The sequence below is a fragment of the Salmo trutta genome, chromosome 13 (assembly GCF_901001165.1).
Source record: "Salmo trutta chromosome 13, fSalTru1.1, whole genome shotgun sequence".
In the NCBI taxonomy this organism is placed as follows: domain Eukaryota; kingdom Metazoa; phylum Chordata; class Actinopteri; order Salmoniformes; family Salmonidae; genus Salmo; species Salmo trutta.
Window position 1 is genome coordinate 16326765 of NC_042969.1, and position 24680 is coordinate 16351444.

Consider the following 24680-nt stretch of genomic DNA (forward strand, 5'->3'; position numbering starts at 1 on the left):
ATTATAAATACTTTAAATCAGGGTCTGTGTGTTCAGGAAATAACTTGGTTTTTGGGTCCCACGTCCAAGGCACTCTTACAGCAAGGCTATTTGTGGAACGACAGTGAAATGTTTAAAAAAAAAAGAAATAAAAACATACCAATAACTATAAGGGATTTAACACCCAAGATTTAAAAAGAGGGTACGAGTTTTCTAATGATCCTCAAATCTGTTGTCTTTAGATTAAGGCCTACATTCAATCAGTTCAAGCGTTAACCGGCGATAGCAGGCAACCGCTTAGCGGATGTTTGTGGTGTCGCAGGTGAGTGGAACTGTCAAATCAGTGAGCAGCTGCTCGATCATTGTAACAAAGCCACATCCGCCGCACTCACATTAGAAGTTCAGAATGAGAACGTGAAGGCTATATAGAAATAATTATGCTCAAATTGAAAAATCATTAAACAAAATGAGGATTTCTATCAGTGTAATCGAGGTGTAGATTACATTCCAGTGTTCGAACTTGTAAACAAGTCTGCATGGGTTTTTTCTTAATGCGACTACATGCTGGGAGCCACTTGTGGATTTGACAGCTCTAATGCAGTTCCACCTCAAACACCGTCAAAACATTAGCTACGCGGCTGTCTGCTAAAGCAGATCTGATTGAATTGGGCCCTAAAACTCAAGGACAGAAAGTTCATTGGCACAGAGGAACACATTGGCAAACACTCTGGTACCCTTGGATTGGACATGAATTGGTCCAGAATAATAACACAGTTTAAAACAGTCACTCAATATTACTATTTTGAAACCTCTGGGAGAAAATTCAAGTTTTGGATCATTGAGCCAGCATGAATTAGCATGCCATTTTCATAAACTCTAAAAAGATCTAGCTTGTATGTGCGTTTGTAAAAAAGAAAATCCATAAAATAAGGGCACTTAAAATACACAACCTGAACTGGAAGCCTCAAATTCAGAGAAGACAAATGAATTATTGCATAGATATCATGAGACCATAGAGGTCATAGGTCATGAGGAGAGAAGGGGGGCAACACTACACATGCGGTATGATAATGTACATACATTCCAACTTCAGTGACAGTAGGTAAGTCTAACCAGAAATACTAAGCTTTGGTCGTACACATAATTATTGGTGTCGTAATACTGCAGTGACAAAAAAAGTGAGCCATCACTCCCAACGGAGTGTAAATGTGTTGGGGAACAGTTTGTGATATATTAAAATAACCAAAAAGGAAATACTGTGCAAAAGGAATGACGCTTAAATAACCAAATTATACACCGAGTGTACAAAACATTAGGAACACCTCTTTCCATGACAGACTGACTAGGTGAATCCAGGAGAAGGTTATGATCCCTTATTGATGTCACCACTTCAAATCAGTGTAGATGGGGAGGAGACCGGTTAAAGGATTTTTAAGCCTTGAGACGAGGGTTGTGTTTGTGTGCCATTCAGTGGGTGAAATCAGAAAAACAAAATATTTAAGTGCATTTGAACGGTGTAAGGTGCACCGGTTTGAGTGTGTCAAGAACTGCAACGCTGCTGGGTTTTTCACACTCAACAGTTTCCTGTGTTTAAGGACATCCAGCCAACATAACAGCTGTGGTGAAAATTGAAGTCAACATGTGCCAGCATCCCTGTGGAACGCTTGACACCTTGTGGAGTCCATGCCCCGATGAATGTTTTGTATACTTCGTGTATAATGCTATGATAGTTGGGAGTCTAAAGCCTTGTTCACATTGGCAGTTTGAAGTAACAAAAAAAAAATGCATATACGATTCAAATCTGTTCTTTTTCCTGCAGTATGAACAGACAAACATATTTCAAGCCACATTTCAAAACACCTTCGTAGGTTGGTTGAAATCAGGTACCAATCAGATTCCTGGCCATGCAACTTGTGTCTGAACGGTCAAATCAGATTTATTTGCCCGCAAATGGTTTTTAGACTTATTTGGCATATCTCGTTGCTTGCTAGCCACTCTGTTGACAGTTTGACAAGAACGAGCTTGTTAATTGTTTACTAATTAGTGAATGTGCTAGTTGACTGCCTTGGCTAGTCAAAAAGGACTCATTGCTACACCACCAATCCGCCTACACCACTGCACGCACACACCCATCATTACTATGGCAACTAGTGTAGCCATGTAAGCAAATGACTGCTGTCTGAACAAACACAAATCCGATTCGGTCACTTTTAACTTGCTGTTTGGGCTGTTTGGACAGTTAGTATTCCAAAACAGAATTGAAAAACACAGATTTTAGCTTTAAGGCCTGCAGTGTGAACAAGGCTTAAGTAGTATGATGTATATAAATATCTTTGGGTGATTCTTTCATGTTTATAGCTTGAAAGAAGGCAGAACATTTAATCTCTTCCTATTAGTGTCTACTCTAGGCTTCTTTCTCCATCCATTCTCCCCTTCTCTCTCTACCGGCCTTCCATCTTGGTATCTCCTTCCCTGGACTCAGGTTTACTTGGCCCCGCCCCTTCACATTTTCTGGGACCTGATAGGCTGCTTGGCTCAGGTGAAACGTCCACATGGGCCCTCTGATGCATGAGGCCCTTCCGTCCATGACTCCGCCTCCGCTGCCCTGGAGACCGCCGGTGACTGTTAGCAATCTACATCGCCGAATAATAAAAAAGGTAAGAAAGGGTAAGAAAAATGGTAGCTTTCTTTTCTCTTTCACCTCTTCTCCAACTTTTCCTCCTCTTACCTGTTCATTCCTTAGGTCCTCATCGTCCAGTTCGTTGATGGACTGCATGAGAGAGAAGAGGTTCATCCTGCCACTGCGACTGGGGCTCTGAGAGGACGCCTAGAGAAGGGAGGATATTAAAGATAGATAAACAGGTTGGTTTTGACATTGGTTCAATGTAATATAAATGTTTGAAAAGGTTTTGTCATGTCACTTGTAAGAGAGGTTGCCCACCTTGTCACTGTCGTGTACAGTGATGAGGGGATTGGCTGCAGACGGTTCCGTGGGTGGGGCGGCCGGTTCCGTGGGTGGGGCGGCCGGTTCCGTGGGTGGGGCGGCCGGTTCCGTGGGTGGGGCGGCCGGTTCCGTGGGTGGGGCGGCCGGTTCCGTGGGTGGGGCGGCCGGTTCCGTGGGTGGGGCGGCCGGTTCCGTGAGTGGGGAGGCCGGTTCCGTGAGTGGGGAAGCCGGTTCCGTGAGTGGGGAAGCCGGTTCCGTGAGTGGGGAAGCCGGTTCCGTGGGTGAAGCTTCTGCGCCAGTCTCAACCTTGGGGGCAGGCTCTTCAAATACCTAGTCAAGACAGAGATTGAGAGAGAAGTCTTGATTGCACCTCAAAGGATTCACAAAATACAAATAATCCGTATCTTGACAATATCATCCTAACTAGGGCTGTTACTGTGACTGTCACATGTAATGACCTTAATGATGTCACCATTGCCCTTGATTCTAAGCAATGTTGTGCTGCTATTTTTATTGACTTGGCCAAAGCTTTTGATATGGTAGACCAGTGGTTTCTAAACTTTAGTCTCGTACCCCTTCAAACATTCAACCTCCAGCTGCGTTCCCCCTCTAGCACCAGGGTCAGCGCACTCTCAAATGTTTTTTGCCATCATTGTAAGCCTGCCCCACACACACACACACACACATTTATTAAACATAAAGAATGAGTGTGAGTTTGTCACTTCCCATGAGCCGGGTTGTGATAAAAAGCTCTTATAGGACCAGGGCACTAATAATTTTGCTCTTTATTTAGCCATCTTACATATAAAACCTTCTTTGTTCATCAAATTGTGAGTAACTCACCACAGGTTAATGAGAAGTGTGTGCTTGAAAGGATGCACAACTCTGCAATGTTGGTTTGTATCGGAGAGTCAGTCTTAAAATCATTTTCCACATACAGTCTGTGCCTGTATTTAGTTGTTTTCCTGCTAGTGAGGGCCGAGAAGCCAATCTCACATAAGTACGTGGTTGCAAAGAGCATCAGTGTCTTAATGGCACGATGAAACTGAGCGCAGCCCAATCCAGAAACCTGGCAGTGGCTTCTGATTAAATTTTCACAGAACCGCTTGCTGCAATTTTGATGAGGCTCTCTTGTTCAGATATCGGGAAGTGGACTGGAGGCAGGGCATGAAAGGGATAACGAATCCAGTTTGTGTTGTCCATTTCGGGAAAGTACCTGTGTAATTGCGCATCCAGCTCACTCAGGTGCGTCGCTATATCACATTGTCCGTAAGATTGAGTTAATTTGCACACACAAAAACAAAATCATACAATGATGGAAAGACCTGTGTGTTATCTTTGTTAATGCAGACAGAAGAGCTCCAACTTCTTAATCATAGCCTCAATTTTGTCACGCACGTTGAATATAGTTGCGGAGAGTCCCTGTAATCCTAGATTCAGATCATTCAGGTGAGAAAAAACACCACACAGATAGGCCAGTCGTGTGAGAAACGTCATCATCATGCAAGCAGTCAGACAAGTGAAAATGATGGTCAGTAAAGAAAACTTTAAGCTCGTCTATCAATTAAAAAAAAAAACATGTCAATACTTTGCCCCTTGATAACCAGCGCACTTCTGTATGTTGTGAAAGCGTTACATGGTCGCTGCCCCCATCATTGCATAATGCAGAAAATACATGTGTCCAGAGGCCTTGCTTTAACAAAGTTAACCATTTTCACTGTAGTGTACAAAACGTCTTTCAAGCTGTCAGGCATTCCCTTGGCAGCACGAGCCTCTCGGTGGATGCTGCAGTGTACCCAAGTGGCGTCGGGAGCAACTGCTTGCACGCTTGTTACCACTCCACTATGTCTCCCTGTCATGGCTTTTGCACCATCAGAACAGATACCAACACATCTTGACCACCAAAGTCCATTTGATGTCACAAAGCTGTCCAGTACTTTAAAAATATCCTCTCATATTGTCCTGGTTTCCAGAAGAGGATGTCTTCCTTAATTGACCCCCATAAATATAACAACGGGCATATACCAGGAGCTGTGCCAGGCCCGCCACATCTGGTGACTCATCCAGCTGTAACGCATATAATTCACTGGCTTGTATGCGTAGTAATTGTTTCAAAACATCTCATGCCATGTCACTGATGCGTTGTGAAACAGTGTTTGATGAAAGCATTGTCTGTATAGTTTTTTGGGCCTTTTCCCCCAGCAACAGGAAGAATTAAGTCCTCCACAATAGTATGGGGCTTGCCTGTCCTAGCCACTCGGTAGCTCACCATATAAGACGGCTCTAGCCCCTTCTTATTAATGGTATCTGTTGCTTTTATACAGGTCTTACTACTCGAAAGTCGTCTTCATTCTCGCTCAAAAAACTCACGTGGCTTATTTTTCAAATTGTCATGTTTTGTTTCTAAATGTCTGCGCAAGAGTGAAGGTTTCCCGCGAGAGTGTAACAGTTAATGTGATTGGATGTTAATTATTTGACTAGGCTACCTGTATTTGACATTGTGTTAATTTGCTGAATACTAGATGGTTTAATTTTATTTTTGGCAGTGGAATGAGGCTACTCTGGGGGGAAAAAAAACACCCAAAATGTATAGCCCCGTTGGAAAATATGAAATGTACTGTTTGAAAATGTGAAGAAAAAAACATTAAATAATCTATATAATTATTTAATGTTTGGGAATACCTGCGGTAGACCATTCCATTCTTGTGTGCCGGCTGAGGAGTATTGGTGTCTCAGAGATCTTTGGCTTGGTTTGCCAACTACCTCTCTCAAAGAGTGCAGTGTATAAAGTCAGAACATCTGCTGTCTCAGCCACTGCCTGTCACCAAGGGTGTACCCCAAGGCTCAATTCTGGGCACCACACTCTTCTCAATTAACATCAACAACATAGCTCAGGCAGTAGGAAGCTCTCTCATCCATTTATATGCAGATAGAGTCTTATACTCAGCTGGCCCCTCCCCGGATATTGTGTTAAACGCTCTACAACAAGCTTTCTCTGCCCTTAACCCCGTTCTGAACACCTCCAAAACAAAGGTCATGTGGTTTGGTAAGAATGATGCCCCTCCCCACAGGTGTTTTTACTACCTCTGAGGGTTTAGAACTTGAGGTAGTCACCTCATACAAGTACTTGGGAATATGGCTAGACGGCACTGTTCTTCTCTCAGCACATATCAAAGCTGCAGGCTAAATTAATATCTCGACTTGGTTTCCTATATCGTAATCAGTCTTTCACCCCAGCTGCCAAACTTACCCTGATTCATATGACCAGCCTTCCCATGCTAGATTACGGAGAAGTAATTTATAGATCGGCAGGTAAGGGTGCTCTCGAGCGGCTAGATGTTCTTTACCATTCGGACATCAGATTTGCCACCAATGCTCCTTATAGGACACACCACTGCACTCTATACTCCTCTGTAAACTGGTCATCTCTGTATACCCGTCACAAGACGCACTGGTTGATGCTCATTTATAAAACCCTCTTAGGCATCACACCCCCCTATCTGAGATATCTAGTGCAGCCCTCATCCTCCACCTGTTCTGCCAGTCACATTTTGTTAAAAGTCCCCAAATCACACACATCCCTGGGTCGCTCCCCTTTTCAGTTCGCTGCAGCTAGCGACTGGAACGACCTGCAACAAAACACTCAAACTGGACAGTTTTATCTCAATCTCTTCATTCAAAGACTCAATCATAGACACGCTTACTGACAGTTGTGGCTGCTTTGCGTGATGCATTGATGTCTCTACCTTCTTGCCCTTTGTGCCCAATAATGTTTGTACCATGTTTTGTGCTGCTGCCATGCTATGTTGTCGTCTTAGGTCTCTATGTAGTGTTGTCGTCATGTGTTTTGTCCTATATTTTTAATCCCAGCCCTCATCCCCGCATGAGGCCTTTTGGTAGGCCGTCATTGTAAATAAGAATTGTTCTTAACTGACTAGCACAATAAAGGTTAAATAAAAAATGACCGCAGTCAAATCCCACGTGACCATTAAGTCAAGGTAACTAGGCTACTCCAAAACGGTTCTCTATAAATGAAAGGCGCTGATGGGCGTTAGCAGGTTTCGTAGGCTACTAATGGTCATTAAGTCGCTAATGACCTGGTACTCTGTGTTCTTTTGTCCCTCTAACCACTGACATCAATACACATGGTTGATGATATTACTAGTTTATCTAGCTTGTTCTGCGTTGCATATAATCGATGCGGTGCCTGTTAATTTCTCATCGAATCACAGCCTACTTCGCCAAACGTGTGATTTAACCAGCGCATTTGCAAAAAAAGCACCATCGTTGCACCAATGTGCACCTAACCATAAACATCAATGCCTTTCTTAAAATCAATACACAAGTATATATTTTTAAACCTGCATATTTAGTTAATATTGCCTGGTAACATTAATTTATTTTAACTAGGGAAATTGTGTCACTTCTCTTGCGTTCTGTGCAAGCAGAGTCAGGGTATTTGTAGCCGTTTGGGCAGCCTGGCTCGTTGCGAACTGTGAGACCATTTCTTCCTAACAAAGGCCGTAATTAATTTGCCAGAATTGTACATAATTATGACATAACATTGAAGGTTGTGCAATGTAACAGCAATATTTATACGGTTCCGTATTTCACTGAAAGAATAAACATTTAGTTTTCTAAATTATAGTTTCCAGATTTGACCATATGACCTAAGGCTCGTATTTCTGTGTGTTATTATATTAAGTCTATGATTTGATATAGCAGTCTGACTGAGCGGTGGTAGGCAGCAGTAGGCTCGTAAGCATTCCTTCAAACAGCACTTTCCTGCATTTACCAGCAGCTCTTCAAGCATTGCGCTGTTTATGACTTCAAGCCTATCAACTCCCAAGATTAGGCTGGCAATACTATAGTGCATCCAATAGTCAAAAGGTATATGAAACAAGTGGTAGAGAGAGAAATAGTCCTATAATAACTACAACCTAAAACTTCTTACCTGGGAATATTGAAGACTCATGTTAAAAGGAACCAACAGCTTCCATATGTTCTCATGTTCTGAGCAAGGAACTTAAACATTAGCTTTTTTTACATGGCACATATTGCACTTTTACTTTCTTCTCCAACACTTTGTTTTTGTATTATTTAAACCAAAATTAATATATAATAAAAATATATATTAACATGTTTTATTATTTATTTGAGACTAAATTGATTTTATTGATGTATTATATTAAGTTAAAATAAGTGTTCATTCAGTATTGTTATTATTACAAATATATATTTATATAAATATATATTTTTTTCCCTTTTTCTCTCAATCGGCATCGGCTTTTTTTGTTCCTCCAATAATCGGTATCGGTGTTGAAAAATCATAATCCGTCGACCTCTAGTCGTAATAGTAGAATACTGCCCTTATCCACGCTCAAAAATGTTTCATGCCTCAAATGTTGCATTCTGAAAACACACGTGTATTGACCATGGCATTCAATTTCCACATTTTTATATTTAAATAGACAGCTATTATTCGAAACGTCTCATCCATCCTCCAAACCACGCTACAAGTGAGACACTCTCCCACAGTAGAGGGAGAAAAACATGTGATTGCGACATTTCAAGATGCAACTGCAGGAAAATAGTTTTGAAAGCAAATACTGTTGGAGACAAGGGTCTCAGCTTTCTGTATGTGTTACATGTATTTGCCAACTCTCCATATGGACAGCTGGGGACCATTTTTAACCAAAGTATCTGGTAGGCTATGGCTTTGAGATATAAAGTGCATTCAGGCCCCTTCACTTTTTGTTACGTTATAGCCTTATTCTAAAATGGATTACATTGAGGGGGGGGGGGAAAAAAATGATCTACCAAATACCCCATAATGACGAAGCAAAGAGGTTTTTAAAAACAGAAATACCTTATTTACATTAGTATTCAGACCCTTTGCTATAAGACACGAAAGTGAACTCTGGTGTTTCCATTGATCATCCTTGAGATGTTAAAACAAGTATTCATGAATAATCAGTACTTTGAAGCACCTTCGGCAGCGATTACAGCCTAGTCTTCTTGGGTATGACGCTACAAGCTTGGCACACCTGTATTTGGGAAGACACTCCCATTCTTCTCTGCAGATCCTCTCAAGCTCTGTCAGGTTGGATGGGGAGCGTCGCTGCACAGCTATTTTCAGGTCTCTCCAGAGATGTTCAATCGGGTTCAAGTCGGTGCTCTGGATGGGCTACTCAAGGACATTCAGAGACTTATCCCGAAGCCACTCCTGCGTTGTCTTGGCGGTGTGCTTAGGGTCGTTGTCCTGTTGGAAGGTGAACCTTCACCCCAGTCTGAAGTCCTGAGCGCTCTGGAGCAGGTTTTCATCAAGAATCTCTGTACTTTGCTCCGTTCATCATGACTAGTTTCCCAGTCCCTGCCGCTGAAAAAAACAGCCGAACAGCATGACGCCGTCACCACCATGCTTCACCGTAGGGATGGTATTGGCCAGGTGATGATTGGTGCCTGGTTTCCTCCAGACGTGACAATTGACATTGACAAAAAGAGTTCAATCTTGTTTATCAGACCAGAGAATCTTGTTTCTTATGGTCTAAGTCCTTTAGGGGCATTTTGGCAAACTCCAAGCGGGTTGTCATCTGGCCATGGGAGAACCTTCCAGAAGGACAACCATCTTTGCAGCACTCCACCAATCAGGCCTTTATGGTAGAGTGGCCAGACGGAAGTAAAAAGCAAATGATAGCCCGCTTGGAGTTTGCCAAAAAGGCACCTAAAGTACTCTGACCATGAGAAACAAGATTCTTTGGTCTGATGAAACCAAGCTTGAACTCTTTGGCCTGAATGCCAAGTCTGGAGGAAACCTGGCACCATCTCTACAGTGACACATGGTGGTGGCAGCATCATGCTGTGGGGATGTTTTTCAGTGGCAGGGACTGGGAGACTAGTCAGGATTGAGGAAAGATGAACACAGCAAAGTACAGAGAGATCCTTGATGAAAACCTGCTCCAGAGCGCTCAGCCTGGGGTCGAAGGTTCACCTTCCTACAGGAAACTAAGCACACAGCCAAGACAATGCAAGAGTGGCTTTGGGACAAGTCTCTGAATGCCCTTGCTTTGGCCAGTCAGAGCCCGGACTTGAACCCGATCAAACATCTGCGGAAAGACCTGGAAATAGCAATGCAGCGACAATCCCCATCCAACCTGCAAGAGCTTGAAAGGATCTGCAGAGAAGAAACTTCCCAAATACAGGTGTGCCAAGCTTGTAGTGTCATACCCAAGAAGACTAGGTTGTAAATCACTGCCAAAGGTACTTCAAAGTACTGAGTAAAGGGTCTGAATACTTATATAAATGTAATATCAGTTATTTTATACATTTGCTAAAAACCTGTGTTTCTGCTTTGTCATTATGGGGTATTGTGTGTAGATTGTTTATTCTCATCAAACTATTTCATCCATTTTAGAATAAGGCTGTAACGTAACAAAATGTGGAAAAAGTCAAGAGATCTGAATAGTTTCCGAACGCACTGCATTTGTTATAGCCCTAATATGTAAAGACAATATTAAATATAGAACCGTCTGATGGGTGAGACTATTACTTGTGAATGAGATACTAATTAACAGCGTGTGCAGTCTAGGCTAGAAACTGAGCCGTTTCACATGATAGCTATTTACTCTAAACACAGAACAGCCGCTTCATGTCCGCAATCCCTCGGCAATCGTATGAGGAAAAGATGTATTTTATTCAGCCATGTTCACTTATAGTCTTCTTAATATAAAATCATAAAATAATGTCACGGGAATTATAAGCATATCTTGCCTGCTAAATGAACAGCCTTGGCTGCCATTGGCATGGCGCATAGCCAGATAACATGCAGTAGGCCAACTCAGAATATGAAATTCTGTTCTTCTGAAATACATTTTCTTCATATCATGTTTCTTAAGACCTGCCTAAAATAATGGATTTACTGTGATGGTGTATATTAAATGGATTTATTAGACTTTAAAAAAAGTAGTTGTTCTAAAGGCGGTTTGTATACTTTGGAGATGCTTAACGTGTTTATGTTAATTTGAGGTCAATTACCATGAGACTAGCAGTCATTTGAAGGACAGTTACTGGCTGACAAAATGTAATGATCACCACAGCACTAATCCTAACCATAAACATTCTAACTTTTACCTCTTTATCTGCCTCATCAACTTCATCCGGACTCTCCATCTCTTCTTCATCCTCCTCCTCGTCATCACTCTCCTCCTCCTCCTCGTTGCTGCGTGAAGCAGCAGACCTCTTTCTCTTCTCTCGCGACATCCGCCTCCAGAGAGCACTGTGGCGCTGCTGACTGGAATGGAGGGTACAGTGAACATACAGGTGATGTTGACGATATCATAACCGCCATAGATGAGACATTACTGTGCAGCCATATTCATCGATCCTGGTCAAGGCTTTCGACTCTGTCAATCACCGCCTTCTTATTGGCAGACTCAACAGCCTTGGTTTCTCAAATGACTGCCTCGCCTGGTTCAGCAACTACTTCTCAGACAGAGTTCAGTGTGTCAAATCGGAGGGCCTGTTATCCGGACCTCTGGCAGTCTCTGGGGGTGCCACAGGGTTCAATTCTCAGGCTGACTCTTCTCTTTATACATCAATGATGTCGCTTTTGCTGCTGGCGATTCTCTGATCCACCTCTACGCAGATGACACCATTCTGTATACTTCTGGCCCTTCTTTGGACACTGTGTTAACTACCCTCCAGAGGAGCTTCAATGCCTTCCATGACCTCCAACTGCTCTTAAATGCAAGTAAAACTAAATGCATGCTCTTCAACCGATCACTGCCCGCCCACTCAGCATCACTACTCTGGACGGTTCTGACATAGGTATTTGTAGTTGTCCACATATTCTAAGTGTCTGGTTAGACTGTAAACTCTCCTTCCAGACTCACATTACGCATCTCCAATCCAAAATTAAATCTAGAATTGGCTTCCTATATCGCAACAAAGCATCCTTCACTCATGCTGCCAAACATACCCTCGTAAAACTGACCATCCTACCGATCCTCGACGATGTTATTTATAAAATAGCCTCCAACACTCTACTCAGCAAATTGGATGCAGTCTATCACAGTGCCATCTGTTTTGTCACCAAAGCCCCATATACTACCCACCACTGCGACCTGTACACTCGTTGGCTGGCACTTACTTCATATTCATCTCCAAAGCCACTGGCTCCAGGTCATCTACAAGTCTTTTCTAGATAAAGCCCCGCCTTATCTCAGCTCACCATAGCAGCACGTGCTCCAGCAGGTATATCTCACTGGTCACCCCCAAAGCCAATTCCTCCTTTGGCCGCCTTTCCTTCCAGTTCTCTGTTGCCAATGACTGGAACGAACTGCAAAAATCTCTGAAGCTGGAGACTCATATCTCCCTCACTAGTTTTAAGCACCAGCTGTCAGAGCAGCTCACAGATCACTGCACCTGTACATAGCCCATCTGTAAACAGCCCATCTATCTACCTACCTCATCCCCATACTGTTATTTATTTATCTTGCTCCTTTGCACCCCAGTATCTCTACTTGCACAGTCATCTTCTGCACATCTACCATTCCAGTGTTTAATTGCTATATTGTAATTACTTCGCCACCATGTCCTATTTATTGCCTTACCTCCCTTATCTTACCTCATTTACACACTGTATAGATTTCTTATTTTTTCTACAGTATGTTTGATTATTCCATGTGTAACTGTTTCATGTGTCAATCTGCTGTGCTTTATCTTGGCCAGGTCACAGTTGTAAATGAGAACTTGTTCTCAACAAGCCTACCTGGTTAAATAAAGGTGAAATAAAAATGTCACACACACACAAACCAAACACACGATAAATGAATATGCTGACCTGGCGTTAAGGATGCCGCTGTAGGTGTGGAGTTGCTTCATGAAGCCGACATTGGGCTGGACGATGGGCCTGCGGTCCCTGACGTAGGACAGAGCCACCTCCAGGGGCCAGCGCTGCTGCTTCATGGCGTACGCCACCACCGTGGACCCAGAGCGAGACACGCCCATCTTACAGTGCACCAGCACCGCCTTGCCACTCTGCCTGTATGGGGGGAGAGAGGGGCTGTTATCATTGTGCGACTACGATGGAGAGTGTCATCATTGTGCGACTGTCGCTGGTTTATCCAGGGGGGCACAACGTTACAGAACATTCAAACAGTAAAAAAAGATTTAGAGAAAAAACAAGTCTATGTCAAAGCCATATCGTTACAGTACAATGCAGGGAGAACGTATAGGAGAGAGAGGGGAGGAGGAAGAAGAGGAGGAGGGTGGGACTACCTGGCTGTGTTGATGAAGGTGTATGTGTCTTTCCAGTGTGACAGCAGGTCTGTAGCCTCCACGTCGTACACCCTGATGTTCATGTAGCTGAAGGACTCTGGGAAGAAGTTATCGATCTCCCGCGTAATGTTCAGGATGTAGCCCACACTGAAACGTCGGCAGAAACTTAAGTTACCGAGCAACCACACAACACTTTGGCTTGCTTGTTTGCACACTCACCTTATACAAGTCAATAACAAGAGCACACACACCCACACAGTAAATGAAAGGTTTACTTGTTTTTCTGTAGCTCCTCAAAGTTGGCAGCATTCCACTCAGACCCCTAAAAGAGAGAGACAGAGCCTTATTCACTGAAGACGAGGGGACACTAGAGGGCCAGAGCTTTATATTCAGCTGTCAACACTAGGCTCTGAAAAGGGAAGTTCGAGTCATGCGACATACTCTTGGTTGCAGCACACTTCCCGTGGCTCAGTTCATAGAGCATTGCACATACAATGCCAGGGTTGTAGGTTTGATACTCACAGGGGGACCAGTACAAAAATGTATGAACTTTATGCACTCACTACTGGAAGTCACTCTGGATAATAGCATCTGCTAAATGACTCAAATGTAAACATTTACTTCCTGTCATGATCAGCCCCGAGGAGATTTCCTTACAACTTAACTGGTCCAGTGTCATATACTATTTACAACCTCCTCATGATTAAGGTTAGGGGCTACTGCTGAGTGGCATCTGATTCCAGAGCTGTGGTTAGGGGCTACTGCTGAGTGGCATAAGCCAAAGGTCAAATGTGACAGAGTCAGATGGGACTCACCAGGAACAAATAGTCAAATATTTTGGAGGGCTTGTCCATCTGCGCCATGGTGACCATCATTTCGTTGTCGATGTATTCCTTGTAGTTCTTCATATCCATGCCTATCCTGGTCTCCAGGGCACTGCGGACCTAGGGAAGGAGACAGGAAGAGGATGGCCAACTGATCAACAGCACAATGCCATGTTTGCACCCTCTGGGAATTCAATCCATCCACGAGGTTATAAGGGGTGGTGAGCTCTGGTTGTGACTTGGCTGGTTCTAATGGCTTGTGTTACAAGTGAGGTGTCATAGATCCAGACACAAAACTCTTCAAGTCATTCATTTAGGTCACAGACTGTAGACTGCCTCTATATTACCAGAAAATGTATTTACTTCTACTTGTATTTCAGACAGCTATGTCAGCCATTGTTTGTCTGTGACCTTGACAAGTATTGGTCTTCTTGCATACTTTGGGGCTTGTTCCAATATATAACATCACATCTTCTTGTCCTTCTCTGTGGTACCTGTTTGGAGGTGATGTTTTCCAGGTCCTCTGTTCTCATGATGTCTCGGAGTTCCTCTTTGATCTGCCTCTCCACAGACACCCTCTCCGACGAGCTGTACAGAGACAAGAGTATCACTACCCGCTTCCCCTTACACAGTTCACCAACACACACCCACAGACATAGAATAAAACTTTGTCCATCATATTGAATGTGAGGATGCTCTCCACCAAGCTGCTGTACACCCTCTCCAGAACATCCTGGCTGACCCCAAACCCCTTTCATTTCCTGATTAAGAACAGGCGTCACCTTGCTTTAAAAAAATAAAAAAATAGTCCTACCAGAGCCATGTCATCCTCATACTTGAAAAGGCTCACATTGCTTCCTTGGATCTTCAGCTCGTTAGTGTAGATAGAGAACAACAGTGAAAGGACACACCCCTGTGTTCAGGGTCAGTTCAACAGAGGGGGCCCCATTCATGAGGACCCTCTGTAGGCGATCAGTTAAAAAGCCCTTGATCCAACCTGCGAGGCCTCCATTGATATTCAGGTCCAGTAGTCGTTTCAGCAGTGTGTATTTGCATTGCATTAAAAGCTGAACTAAAATCAATAAATAAAATGTGATTTCGCATGATAAAGGTTACTAGCCACCATGTTCACCAAGGTCAGGGTAGCATCCTCAGTCCTCCTCTGTGTCTTATAGGCAAAGATACAGGTCCAGTTGATCTGCTATGGAAAGGTTAAGGTGCTTACTAAACAACCCTTTCCATGCATTTGTCCAAAAGGGGTGTGAGGGCCACAGGTCGAAAGTCATTTGGCCCCTGACTTCTTAAGCACTGGTACAAAGGTCGACACCTTCCAGGATTTTGGCACTGTACAGGTGCTCATCAGGAGTTGAAACAGTCGTGTGAGCACTCCCTTAAGCCGGTCGGCGCAGACCTACAGTACTTGCCCCATAGTCCGTCTGGGCCCGATGCTTTGTGTGGCATGAAGCATGAGGCCACCTCGTTCTCTTATCTGGACCAGAGAGGATTTGGGGATACTTGCACATATTTGTTTACATTCGTCTAACATAAAACCAGTTTAGGTCATTTACAAAAGTTGAACAGTCTGACATATTATCATTCTCTTTTCTTCCCATCATTGCATTAAGCCCTTCCCATGCTTGTCTTGCCTGTACAGAACCTCTGCTCCACTTTATCCTAGGTCCAGGCACATAGACCAGAATAATGGTAATTTGTCCAAACTCGTGTGGTAGATAGAATGTTACCGATGGGTGTCCAATCACATTACACAGCGTGGCCCAAGTATTCTCTACAAAGATACATTGATTTGTGACGTTTTGTCTCGATCTGCTCTAAAGACAGTGTATCCATCAATGTTCACATTTAACTAGGCAAGTCAATTAAGAACAAATTCTTATTTACAATGACGGCCTGCACCGGCCAAACCCGGACGACGCTGGGCCAATTGTGCGCCGCCCTATGGGAGTCCCAATCACAACCGGTCGTGATACAGCCTGGTCCTGCTTGAGCAACGTTTCTGTAAAGCAGATTACATTTCTTCCCCTAAAGTCCTCTTCAAATGTAGCCCTTGCCGCTAACTCATCCAGTTTGTTATTTAATGAGCGCACATTTCACAGGGCTCAAGAGGTGGTATCAGGAACAGGGAGCGGGTGACGGCTTCCCCGCCTCCGTACTCTGTTCCCGATACCACCTCTTGAGCCTCGCCTCTTAGCTCCCCTTTTTGACTTTATAGAACAACCACCAGGCAAGGCAATGCTGTTTTGGAGTGTGAGCTTTATCTCGGAAAGAGAGCAGAAACTCATGAGTAGGTGATGGTGGTTGATTTACTCACGGAATCTCTACAACCTCCGGTAGTGATTGTAAAGTTTTTCGCATATTACAGCGATTAGGATTAAGGTCGTCACACATGCTACGAACAATACTGTTAAACTTGCGACGCACTTAGATGTCGATAAAACTAAAAAAAATGTAACGATAACTATAAAAACAAAGAATAACAAACACTATAACAAACAATTCACGCAGGTGAGCTCAGGGTCAGGCAGCATTGCCGCGCCCCCTAGGGTGTCAAAAATAAATAGACACACACCTCTGTCCGGCGCTGTCCCTCCTGATTGACTCCAGGCCTGTCATGGCTCCCCACTCGTTTAGACAGAGGCGATTAGACTCCACATGCCCATAGTAGTGCTGGGCCCAGTCCAGCCCACAGCCTGGAATCACTGCACCCTTCACCGCCCGCTCACAGCAGCCATGCAGCGCCTGCAGCACTGACCTGGGGACAGCGAAAGACACATTAGGCGCAGGGGTGGCGAGGGCCTGATTGGCGTCACAGTTTTGCCCCAGCTAACACACCTGACTCTAATAATCACCTAATCATGATCTTCAGTTTAGAATGCAATTTGATTAATCAGCTGTGTTGGCTAGGGATGGAGAAAACGTGCAGTGGTGGAAACGTACCCAATTGTCATACTTGAGTAAAAGTAAAGATATCTTAATAGAAAATGACTAAAGTAAAAGTCACCCAGTAAAATACTACTTGAGTAAATGTCTAAATGTATTTGGTTTTAAGTATAAAAAGTAAATGTAATTGCTAAAATGTACTTAAGTATCAAAAGTAGGCCTCCTGAATGGCGCAGCGGTCTAAGGCACTGCATCGCCGTGCTAGAGGCGTCACTACAGATCCGGGTTCAATCCCAGTCTGTGTCGCAGCTGGCCGCAACCAGGAGACCCATGAGGCGGCACACAATTGGCCCAGCGTTGTCCGGGTTCAGGGAGGGTTTGGCCACTCTAGCGACTCCTGTGGCGGGCCGGACGCATGCACGCTGACACGTGGCCAGTTTGTACGGTGTTTCCTCCGACGATGGGACAAGACTAACTACCAATTGGATATCACGAAATTGTGGAGAAAAAGTGGCATCAGACGGCACCATTTTCTTGGATTTAATTATTGTTTGTACCGATAGCCAGGGGCACACTCCAACACTCAGACATCATTTACAAATGAAGCAGGTGTGTTTAGTGAGTCCGCCAGATCAGAGGCAGTAGGGATGACCAGGGATGTTTTCTTGATAAGTGTGTGAATTAGACAATTTTTCTGTCCTGCTAACCATTCAAAATGTAACGAGTTCTTTTGAGTATCAGGGAAAATGTATGGCGTAAAAAGTACATAATTTTCTTTAGGAATGTAGTTAAGTAAAAGTAGTCAAAAATATAAAAGTACAGATACCCCAAAAAACTACTTAAGTTGTACTTTCAAGTATTTTTACTTAAGAACTTTACACCACTGAAAAAGTGTGACAATAAGGCCCTCGACAACTGGAGTTGCCCACCCCTGCAGGACCTACACATGGGAAGAGGCAATGCCATGACAGATGAAAGCGTAGAGGTTGTAGGTCATTCTATTACAGTACTGAAAAGGAATATTGTGTGTGTGTGTTTACTTTATGGAAACAGAATAAAAGTCTGTACGGAAACAGGCTTGAATAAAACCTACCACATGGTCTGTATGGAAACAGGCTTGAAGATTCTTGTCTCTTCTGCTGACGTGACACTGAACCCACTGAGGAGGGAGATTGAGAGAGAATGTGTGCAAGACAGATTGATGGTGTGAGAATGAGAGAGAGAACACCGTTAACTGTGTGAGCCTGCTGATGGCAGAAAACCAGTCTGTGGGTGTGAGTGTCAGATCAAAGACCGTCTGTATCAAACAGACACACAGCATATGAGCCCTATAACTAGGCTTGGCCGAATATACCATTTAAGGGGGTATTTCAAAATCCAGCCGGTATAATTTTCAATACTGATTTTTTTTTTTTTTAAATCCCAAAGAATATAAAGTTGAGTACAACTATAAGAAGTCTAAGATGTGTCCAAAAAATGATATGCAGTTCAGGACTGCAGCTAACCATTTGGTTTGTTAACTTACTAGCTAAGTGTCTAGATAAATCTTCTTGGTTGGAGCCGACATTCAATTCCCTCTTGGATAAAGATCCCTGTTGCCTAAACTGTTTTATGAGTCAAATATTTGTGTCATTATTATTATAATTTTCTAATTAGCGCCCCTTGTACGCACTTACGGTAATACCGTATACCCCAGTATAGTACAGAGATGGTATGAAAATCTGGATAGAGCCCTAGCCTACATATTCTCTACATTACAACTACACAGAACAGGCAGGGCTACAAAATCAAAACTATAATGCTGTTTCTGGGGTTTTATTTAGCTCCAGATCTGAACATGTCCTCAAAAGCTCTTTCATACTCCTAGTTAAGATCGGAGGTGGAGTAATCTGATCCTAGATCTTTGGTAAAAGGAAACTTCTTGCTTGTGCCGACACTCCTGCACACTCAGGTCAATGAGCAACACAATCCTGACCACATCCCAGAACAGCCAAAAGCACTATATAAACTTTACAGTCAACACATTGTTAGCAAACCTTTATAAAGTACTTACAGTGCATTCGGAAAGTATTCAAAGCCAATGACTTTTACAACATTTTGTTACATTACAGCCTTATTCTAAAATTGATTAAATAAAACATTTTCCTCATCAATCTACACACAATACCCCATAATGACAAAGGGAAAACAGGTTTAGACATTTTTGCAAATTTATTACAAATTTAAAACTTAAACACCATATTTACATAAGTATTCAGACCCTTTGCTATAAGACTCAAAATTGAGCTCAGGTGCATCCTGTTTCCATTGATCATCCTTGAGCGCTCAGGACCTCAGACTTTTGCGAAGGGTCACCTTCCAACAGGACAACGACACTAAGCACACAGCCAAGACAACGCAGGAGTGGCTTCGGGACAAGTCTATGAATGTCCTTGAGTGGCTCAGCCAGAGCCCAGACATGAACCCGATCGAACATCTCTGGAGAGACCTGAAAATAACTGTGCAGCAACGCTCTCCATCCAACCTGACATAGCTTGAGAGGATCTGCAGAGAAGAATGAGAGAAACTCCCCAAATACAGGTGTGCCAAGCTTGTAGCGTCAAACCCAAGAAGACTCTAGGTTGTAAATCGCTGACAAAGGTGCCTCAACAAAGTACTGAGGAAAGGGTCTGAAATCTTATGCAAATGTGATACTTCCTCTTTTTTTTGCAAACATTTCTAAAAACCTATTTTTGCTTTGTCATTATGGGGTATTGTGTGTAGATTGACGAGAATTGTATTTAATACATTTTAGAACAAGGCTGTAACGTAACAAAATGTGGATAAAGTCAAGGGGTCTGAATACTTTCCGAATGCAGATGTTAAAAGTGTTGACATAAGGGGTGACAAAAACAGATGTAATTCAGGTACATAAACAGAGATTACTTATTGGTACTATTATGTTTGGCCAGCCTCCAAGATGCTAGGCCAACCGTGGAACAGGCTCAGCTAGCTATTTCCTAGTTTCCTCATTTGACTCCTGCACTCAGGAAATCCATCCATTTTTCTCTGTTTCTAATGGCAGTGGGTTTTCTCCCACTTCTTACCCATCTCCGTCCAGGTATACTTGTGTGGCACTCCATATGGGCACAACCATACCGATAGTACACTGATCACTGAAAGACACAGAGACAGATTGTTTTCAACCCTCGGTTTTGGCAACATTTACTAGATTTATTTTTAACACAAGTCGTTCTCTAGTCTAGACCCATCTGATGTATCCATGGAAACATGTTAATGGTTATGGCATGGAACACACCTGTCTGTGTCGGGGAAGTCCATGCCCAGGAGAATGCTCTCCTGTTTGTTACCGAGGGTGGAGACCACGATCAGATACCTCACTCTGACTGGACTCACTGACTCCAATCTCACCGCCTGCAAGGACAGGGGGAGGTAGGAGAAGAGAGGTGAAGGGGAGGTGAGAGGGAGGTAGGAAGGAGAGAGGGAAGAACAGTGGGATAAGCATAATAAGGGGTGAGAGAGGGGTAAAGGGCATTTATGAATGTGTAAGTGGATGTTACTAGTGGATGAGTGCCAGTCTGTGTGTGCCAACACGCCAACTCCTTGTTATGCCAAACATGTTTGGGCTTGACAATGAGCAATGGAGTTGGCAAGAGCACCAACAGATCTGGGACCAGATCTAGGATGTTACATGTTGGTGGTGTATAGGGTGAGATACCATCCTTGCTATAATGCTTTGAGACCTAGTGAAAAGCATTACATGAATGTGACCCGTTAGTAGATGCTTTTAACATGACATTACTCAGTGCTCCGGGCATCACGCCTGTTATAGTCATGCAATTGTAACAGAGGTGGTTTGGTGAAGCACGTAACAGTGATGAGTAACCCTGGCTGAAGAGAGACCTGAAGAATTGCATTATCCCCATAAGCTGATGCCCAGGCATTATCTAAGCACTAGCACAGTGTTGTGGTATGCATACCACAGATGACCCAAGTTTAAACCGTCACACAATGGATAGGACTGGCATTGTATGCTTATTCTATACATTCTACCGGTGGTCATGTGACAGCTGATGGGTCTCACCAGTTTGATAGTGTCCTCTGGTCTTAGTAATGACACCATGGCATGCAGATGTCTGTGCTGTGTGTCTGAAGCTCCCCCACCCAGCTTCAGGGGTGAAGGAGAGTGATTGGGTGATGTCTCTTCATGAGGCTCCTCCCTCTCTCCTTCCAAGAGAAGGACGGCCCCCTTGACCAGAGCAAAGCTCTCCCTGTCATGGGGGATTTCATTATTATTCCTGTATTATGAATTACTGTGCAACTGTATATTATGTTATTGTGCAGGAATGGTTGTAAATATATAAACATACATATACATGCATGTATGTTTATATTTACAACCATTCCTGCACAATAACATAATATACAGTTGTATATATATAAAACATTTTCTCTGCAAGTTCAAATGTTCACAACATACATATCAAAACTGTAGTTATTTTATCCAAACTATAGAAACATTTAATTCACAACCAAAAGACCAACAACAACAAAAAGTATACCTTTTCTGAAGTCTCCCTCTTCTTGGAATGCTTTCATCCTTCAAGAAATTATTTGAAAGATGATTAATTCACTAACCCTTTAGCCAGGTCCAGTCCGTTTGGGCTATCATGCAAACTCCCTGTCAATCATTGCCATTCACTTGACAATGACCACAATGGAGTTGGCAAGAACACAAACAGATCTGGGACCAGGTTATAAACTCTTCACTGTGAAAATCTACAATCTGATAAATATGTCATCTTTTGTTACATGATGAAGTCTGCTGACTACAGAGTGACAAACCTCTTTAATTATAGAGTCATTCCATTGATTACAGGAGAAATCTAAAGTGGCGTGTCCTGAAAGAATGAGCAGGATCACTTGTAAAATGTGCAGCTACAAAGATAAGAGGCAGAGGAAACAACTACGGAAGTTAAAGACCGAGGGACACAGTGAAAGGAGGGAGACGGGGATAAGAAACAGAGGAATAGAAAAGACAAAACAGAGAGGGGTAAAAAAGAGAAAGAACAGAATGCATGAGGGATTGGGGTTTAGCAGTGTGAGTGAGTGAAACTTGAGACAGTAACATTACCTGTTATGCAACTGACATGTCTAGACAGACAGGAAAAAAAAGAGTAGAGGGGTGCTGTAGACGAGGAGGACAGGAGAGGACAGGAGAGGACAGGAGAGGACAGGAGAGGACAGGAGAGGACAGGAGAGGACAGGAGAGGAGTGTTGAGGGTTTGAAAGGAGGAGAAGGAGAAAAAAATGAATTAACAGTAGTAGAGATTTGAGACTCAATGACAGTAGAATGCGGGGGGGGGGCAAAGTTATGTCCGCCAGCCTGGGGAAGCTGGGTACAGAAAAGTGAAAATGTCGCCTGATGTATTGGCACACTCGTAACATACCAAAGAGGCCTTGGAATTAACAACGTTTAAATGAGCCTGTTAAAGTTGCTCTAAAATGTTTAAAGAGAAGTGAAAGAGAGAAATACAGAAGGAGTGAGGGGAGAAATGATAAGGACATTGTTATCATTTGGTGTGGTGGTTTCAAGGGTTAGGCAGCAGGAGTAGATTTGACTACTGTAGTCACCCACAAATACAGATACACTGTGACATAATGTACCTTGACCGTAATCACACCTGATTCAAATTAGTCAACTATCACCAAGCCCTTGACTAATTGAATCGGGTGTGCCAGTTCAGGGCTACAACACATATGTGAAATGTTGGGTGGTCCACGAGGAGAGGGTTGGGAAGAACTGATCTATGGCATGTTGTACCCTCTAGTTATCTGCTTTATCGCTGCATGGCCGATGTTCTGACATTTGTCTGGGGGGTGCAGAGGAAATATTTTGTTGAGGCGTGGGCCAGGGGGTATGAAATATCTCTCCGCTCTGCTGACGAGTAGTTTTCTCCGCTCATACAGGAGTAATAAAGGTCTAGAGCACTCATTTTGTGGAACAACATATTAAACCATTTTAAATAACAAAAAAATCGTATTTATTGTGATTTATCAGGGGGTGCTGCAGCACCCTCAGTAGCCCTACTTCCAGAGGCTATGCCATCTTCTCTACCAGAGAGCATCAAAGACCCTTGACATCCACAGGATACAATGACTTGATGACATCGAGAATAGAATAAATACATCAAGCAGGACACTGGACAGCTTCAGGCAATGATTGTTGTTCATTAAGTCAAAGAATATATATTCTAGATGAATAGGCAATAGCAGGCGTAGCCAGTGCATCAAATCGCACACTGTTATGATGTGAAGGCAATGTCATGGAAAATAAAAAGTCTAGTATTTCTACATTGAGATGTGCGCGGGAAAGGGGACTCACCGGAGCCGTGGAGATGGACGGGGGCCGGTGCAGGGTCAGCAGAGCCATAGCAATGCACGGCTCGGTTCGCAGGTTCTTCACAAGCGTCTTGCGAGACGCGGGCAGGGGGGTTCCTCAAATATGTGGGCGTGGTGGCGAGGATGTAATCACAAATCTGGAACGTAGTTGGAGCGGATGATCAAATACCCGTTTCTAAAGATACAGTATGCTCTGCAGACAACCTAGATAGTGGAGGAGACGTCAATGGACATTTGAAACGTAACGTTATAGTTAGGCATCACATGGAAGATAGCCATTGTAGTGACATGCCAAGCATTCCTTCACAATGTCCACGTATGGTTATGAAATAATCGTGGGATGTACTGCGCTCGAGTGCACATCACACGCAAAGATCCCCCCAAAACAACATAATATATATATATATACACAATTAAACAATAGCTAACTAACTAGTCGTGTCTGAAAAATACCAACATTTGAGAAGCTAGAACATGGAGTTGATGTCATATGGAAGACATCAACTCTGTTTGAGTTGACGGTGCTGTTGATCGACTACAAATCAACAAGCTGTGCTAGCTAACAAGCTAGTCAGGACGTAACTTACAGTCGATAGGCAACTGATCCATATGCTAGTTAGCTAAAAACAAGCGTGAAAGTAATAGAGAACGATCGAGCAAGAGTTCCTCTATTACCTACTTCCGACAAAATGCCTACTTATTTTGTATTTGGACGCTTCTCCCTCACACGCAGTCAGCTTCGATAGACAGCTATTTTTAATAATTCGCTTTGGCAAAAGTTGCTCCACTCTGATATCCAAATTAAAGGAGAGTTTACTATTTAATGGAACCAGGAAGAAAATATATCGGCACGGAAAAGTAAACATGCCCTTACAAGGAGGGGCGTGGAGGAATGGTTCTCTTAAAGGGGAAAGGACAATATTTATATTATAAAGAATATCCCAATCTCTCTCAAAATGATGTTGTTTTACTTCTGTAAATTATCTGCATCAATCCGGTTATTCTGTTATTTTTTTATTTCTAGTGTAGACTACTTTCCAGAACCATATTACTTGTTGTATAACTGATGTATGCCTTTAGAAAACTACATTGATACATTTATTTGGGACGGCCTAGTGGTTAGAGCGTTGGGCCAGTAACCGAAAGGTTCCCAGATCGAATCCCTGAGCTGGCAAGTTAAAAGTCTGTCCTTCTGCCGCTGAACAAGGCACTGTTCCTCAGTCGGCCATCATTGTAATTAAAAATTCGTTATTAACTGACTTGCATCCTTAAATATATAAATTCCAACTCACTTTTATTTATTCCATATTGATCATTTTATTATGATTATCTATTTATTCATTCATTTGACGTTG

General features: G+C 43.1%; 1 protein-coding gene across 5 annotated transcripts; it reads right to left on the reverse strand.

Annotated features, from left to right (window-relative positions):
* Positions 1-1793: 1793 nt before the first annotated feature.
* Positions 1794-24216, reverse strand: LOC115205326 (protein phosphatase Slingshot homolog 3). Of its 5 annotated transcripts, none has more exons than XM_029771163.1 (17): positions 24023-24216; positions 23309-23462; positions 21486-21523; positions 21008-21194; positions 20222-20337; positions 20010-20078; positions 18017-18082; positions 16613-16795; positions 14520-14613; positions 14017-14145; positions 13477-13523; positions 13202-13348; positions 12765-12965; positions 11054-11213; positions 2921-3253; positions 2708-2806; positions 1794-2612 (listed from the first exon to the last, which is right to left on the reverse strand). In XM_029771163.1, exons 2-17 carry the CDS (start codon positions 23354-23356, stop codon positions 2421-2423), a joined length of 2109 nt encoding a protein of 702 aa, XP_029627023.1. In that variant the 5' UTR covers positions 23357-23462; positions 24023-24216; the 3' UTR covers positions 1794-2420. The 5 variants fall into 5 exon arrangements, with proteins under 5 accessions (XP_029627023.1, XP_029627022.1, XP_029627021.1 ...); XM_029771162.1 differs by having other exon boundaries at positions 23309-23529; XM_029771161.1 differs by having other exon boundaries at positions 24005-24216.
* Positions 24217-24680: the final 464 nt, after the last annotated feature.

What these genes read in the sequence shown, in the direction of transcription:
- LOC115205326 (XM_029771163.1), bottom strand. Translation starts at nt 23,356, where the DNA reads ATGGCTCTGCTGACCCTGCACCGGCCCCCGTCCATCTCCACGGCTCCG. An exon ending in TATTTGACTATTTGTTCCTG is followed by an intron (nt 13,524 to 14,016) that starts GTGAGTCCCATC and finishes TCTCTCTTTTAG; the next exon opens with GGGTCTGAGTGGAATGCTGC. An exon ending in AGCGGCATCCTTAACGCCAG is followed by an intron (nt 11,214 to 12,764) that starts GTCAGCATATTC and finishes CCTCCATTCCAG; the next exon opens with TCAGCAGCGCCACAGTGCTC.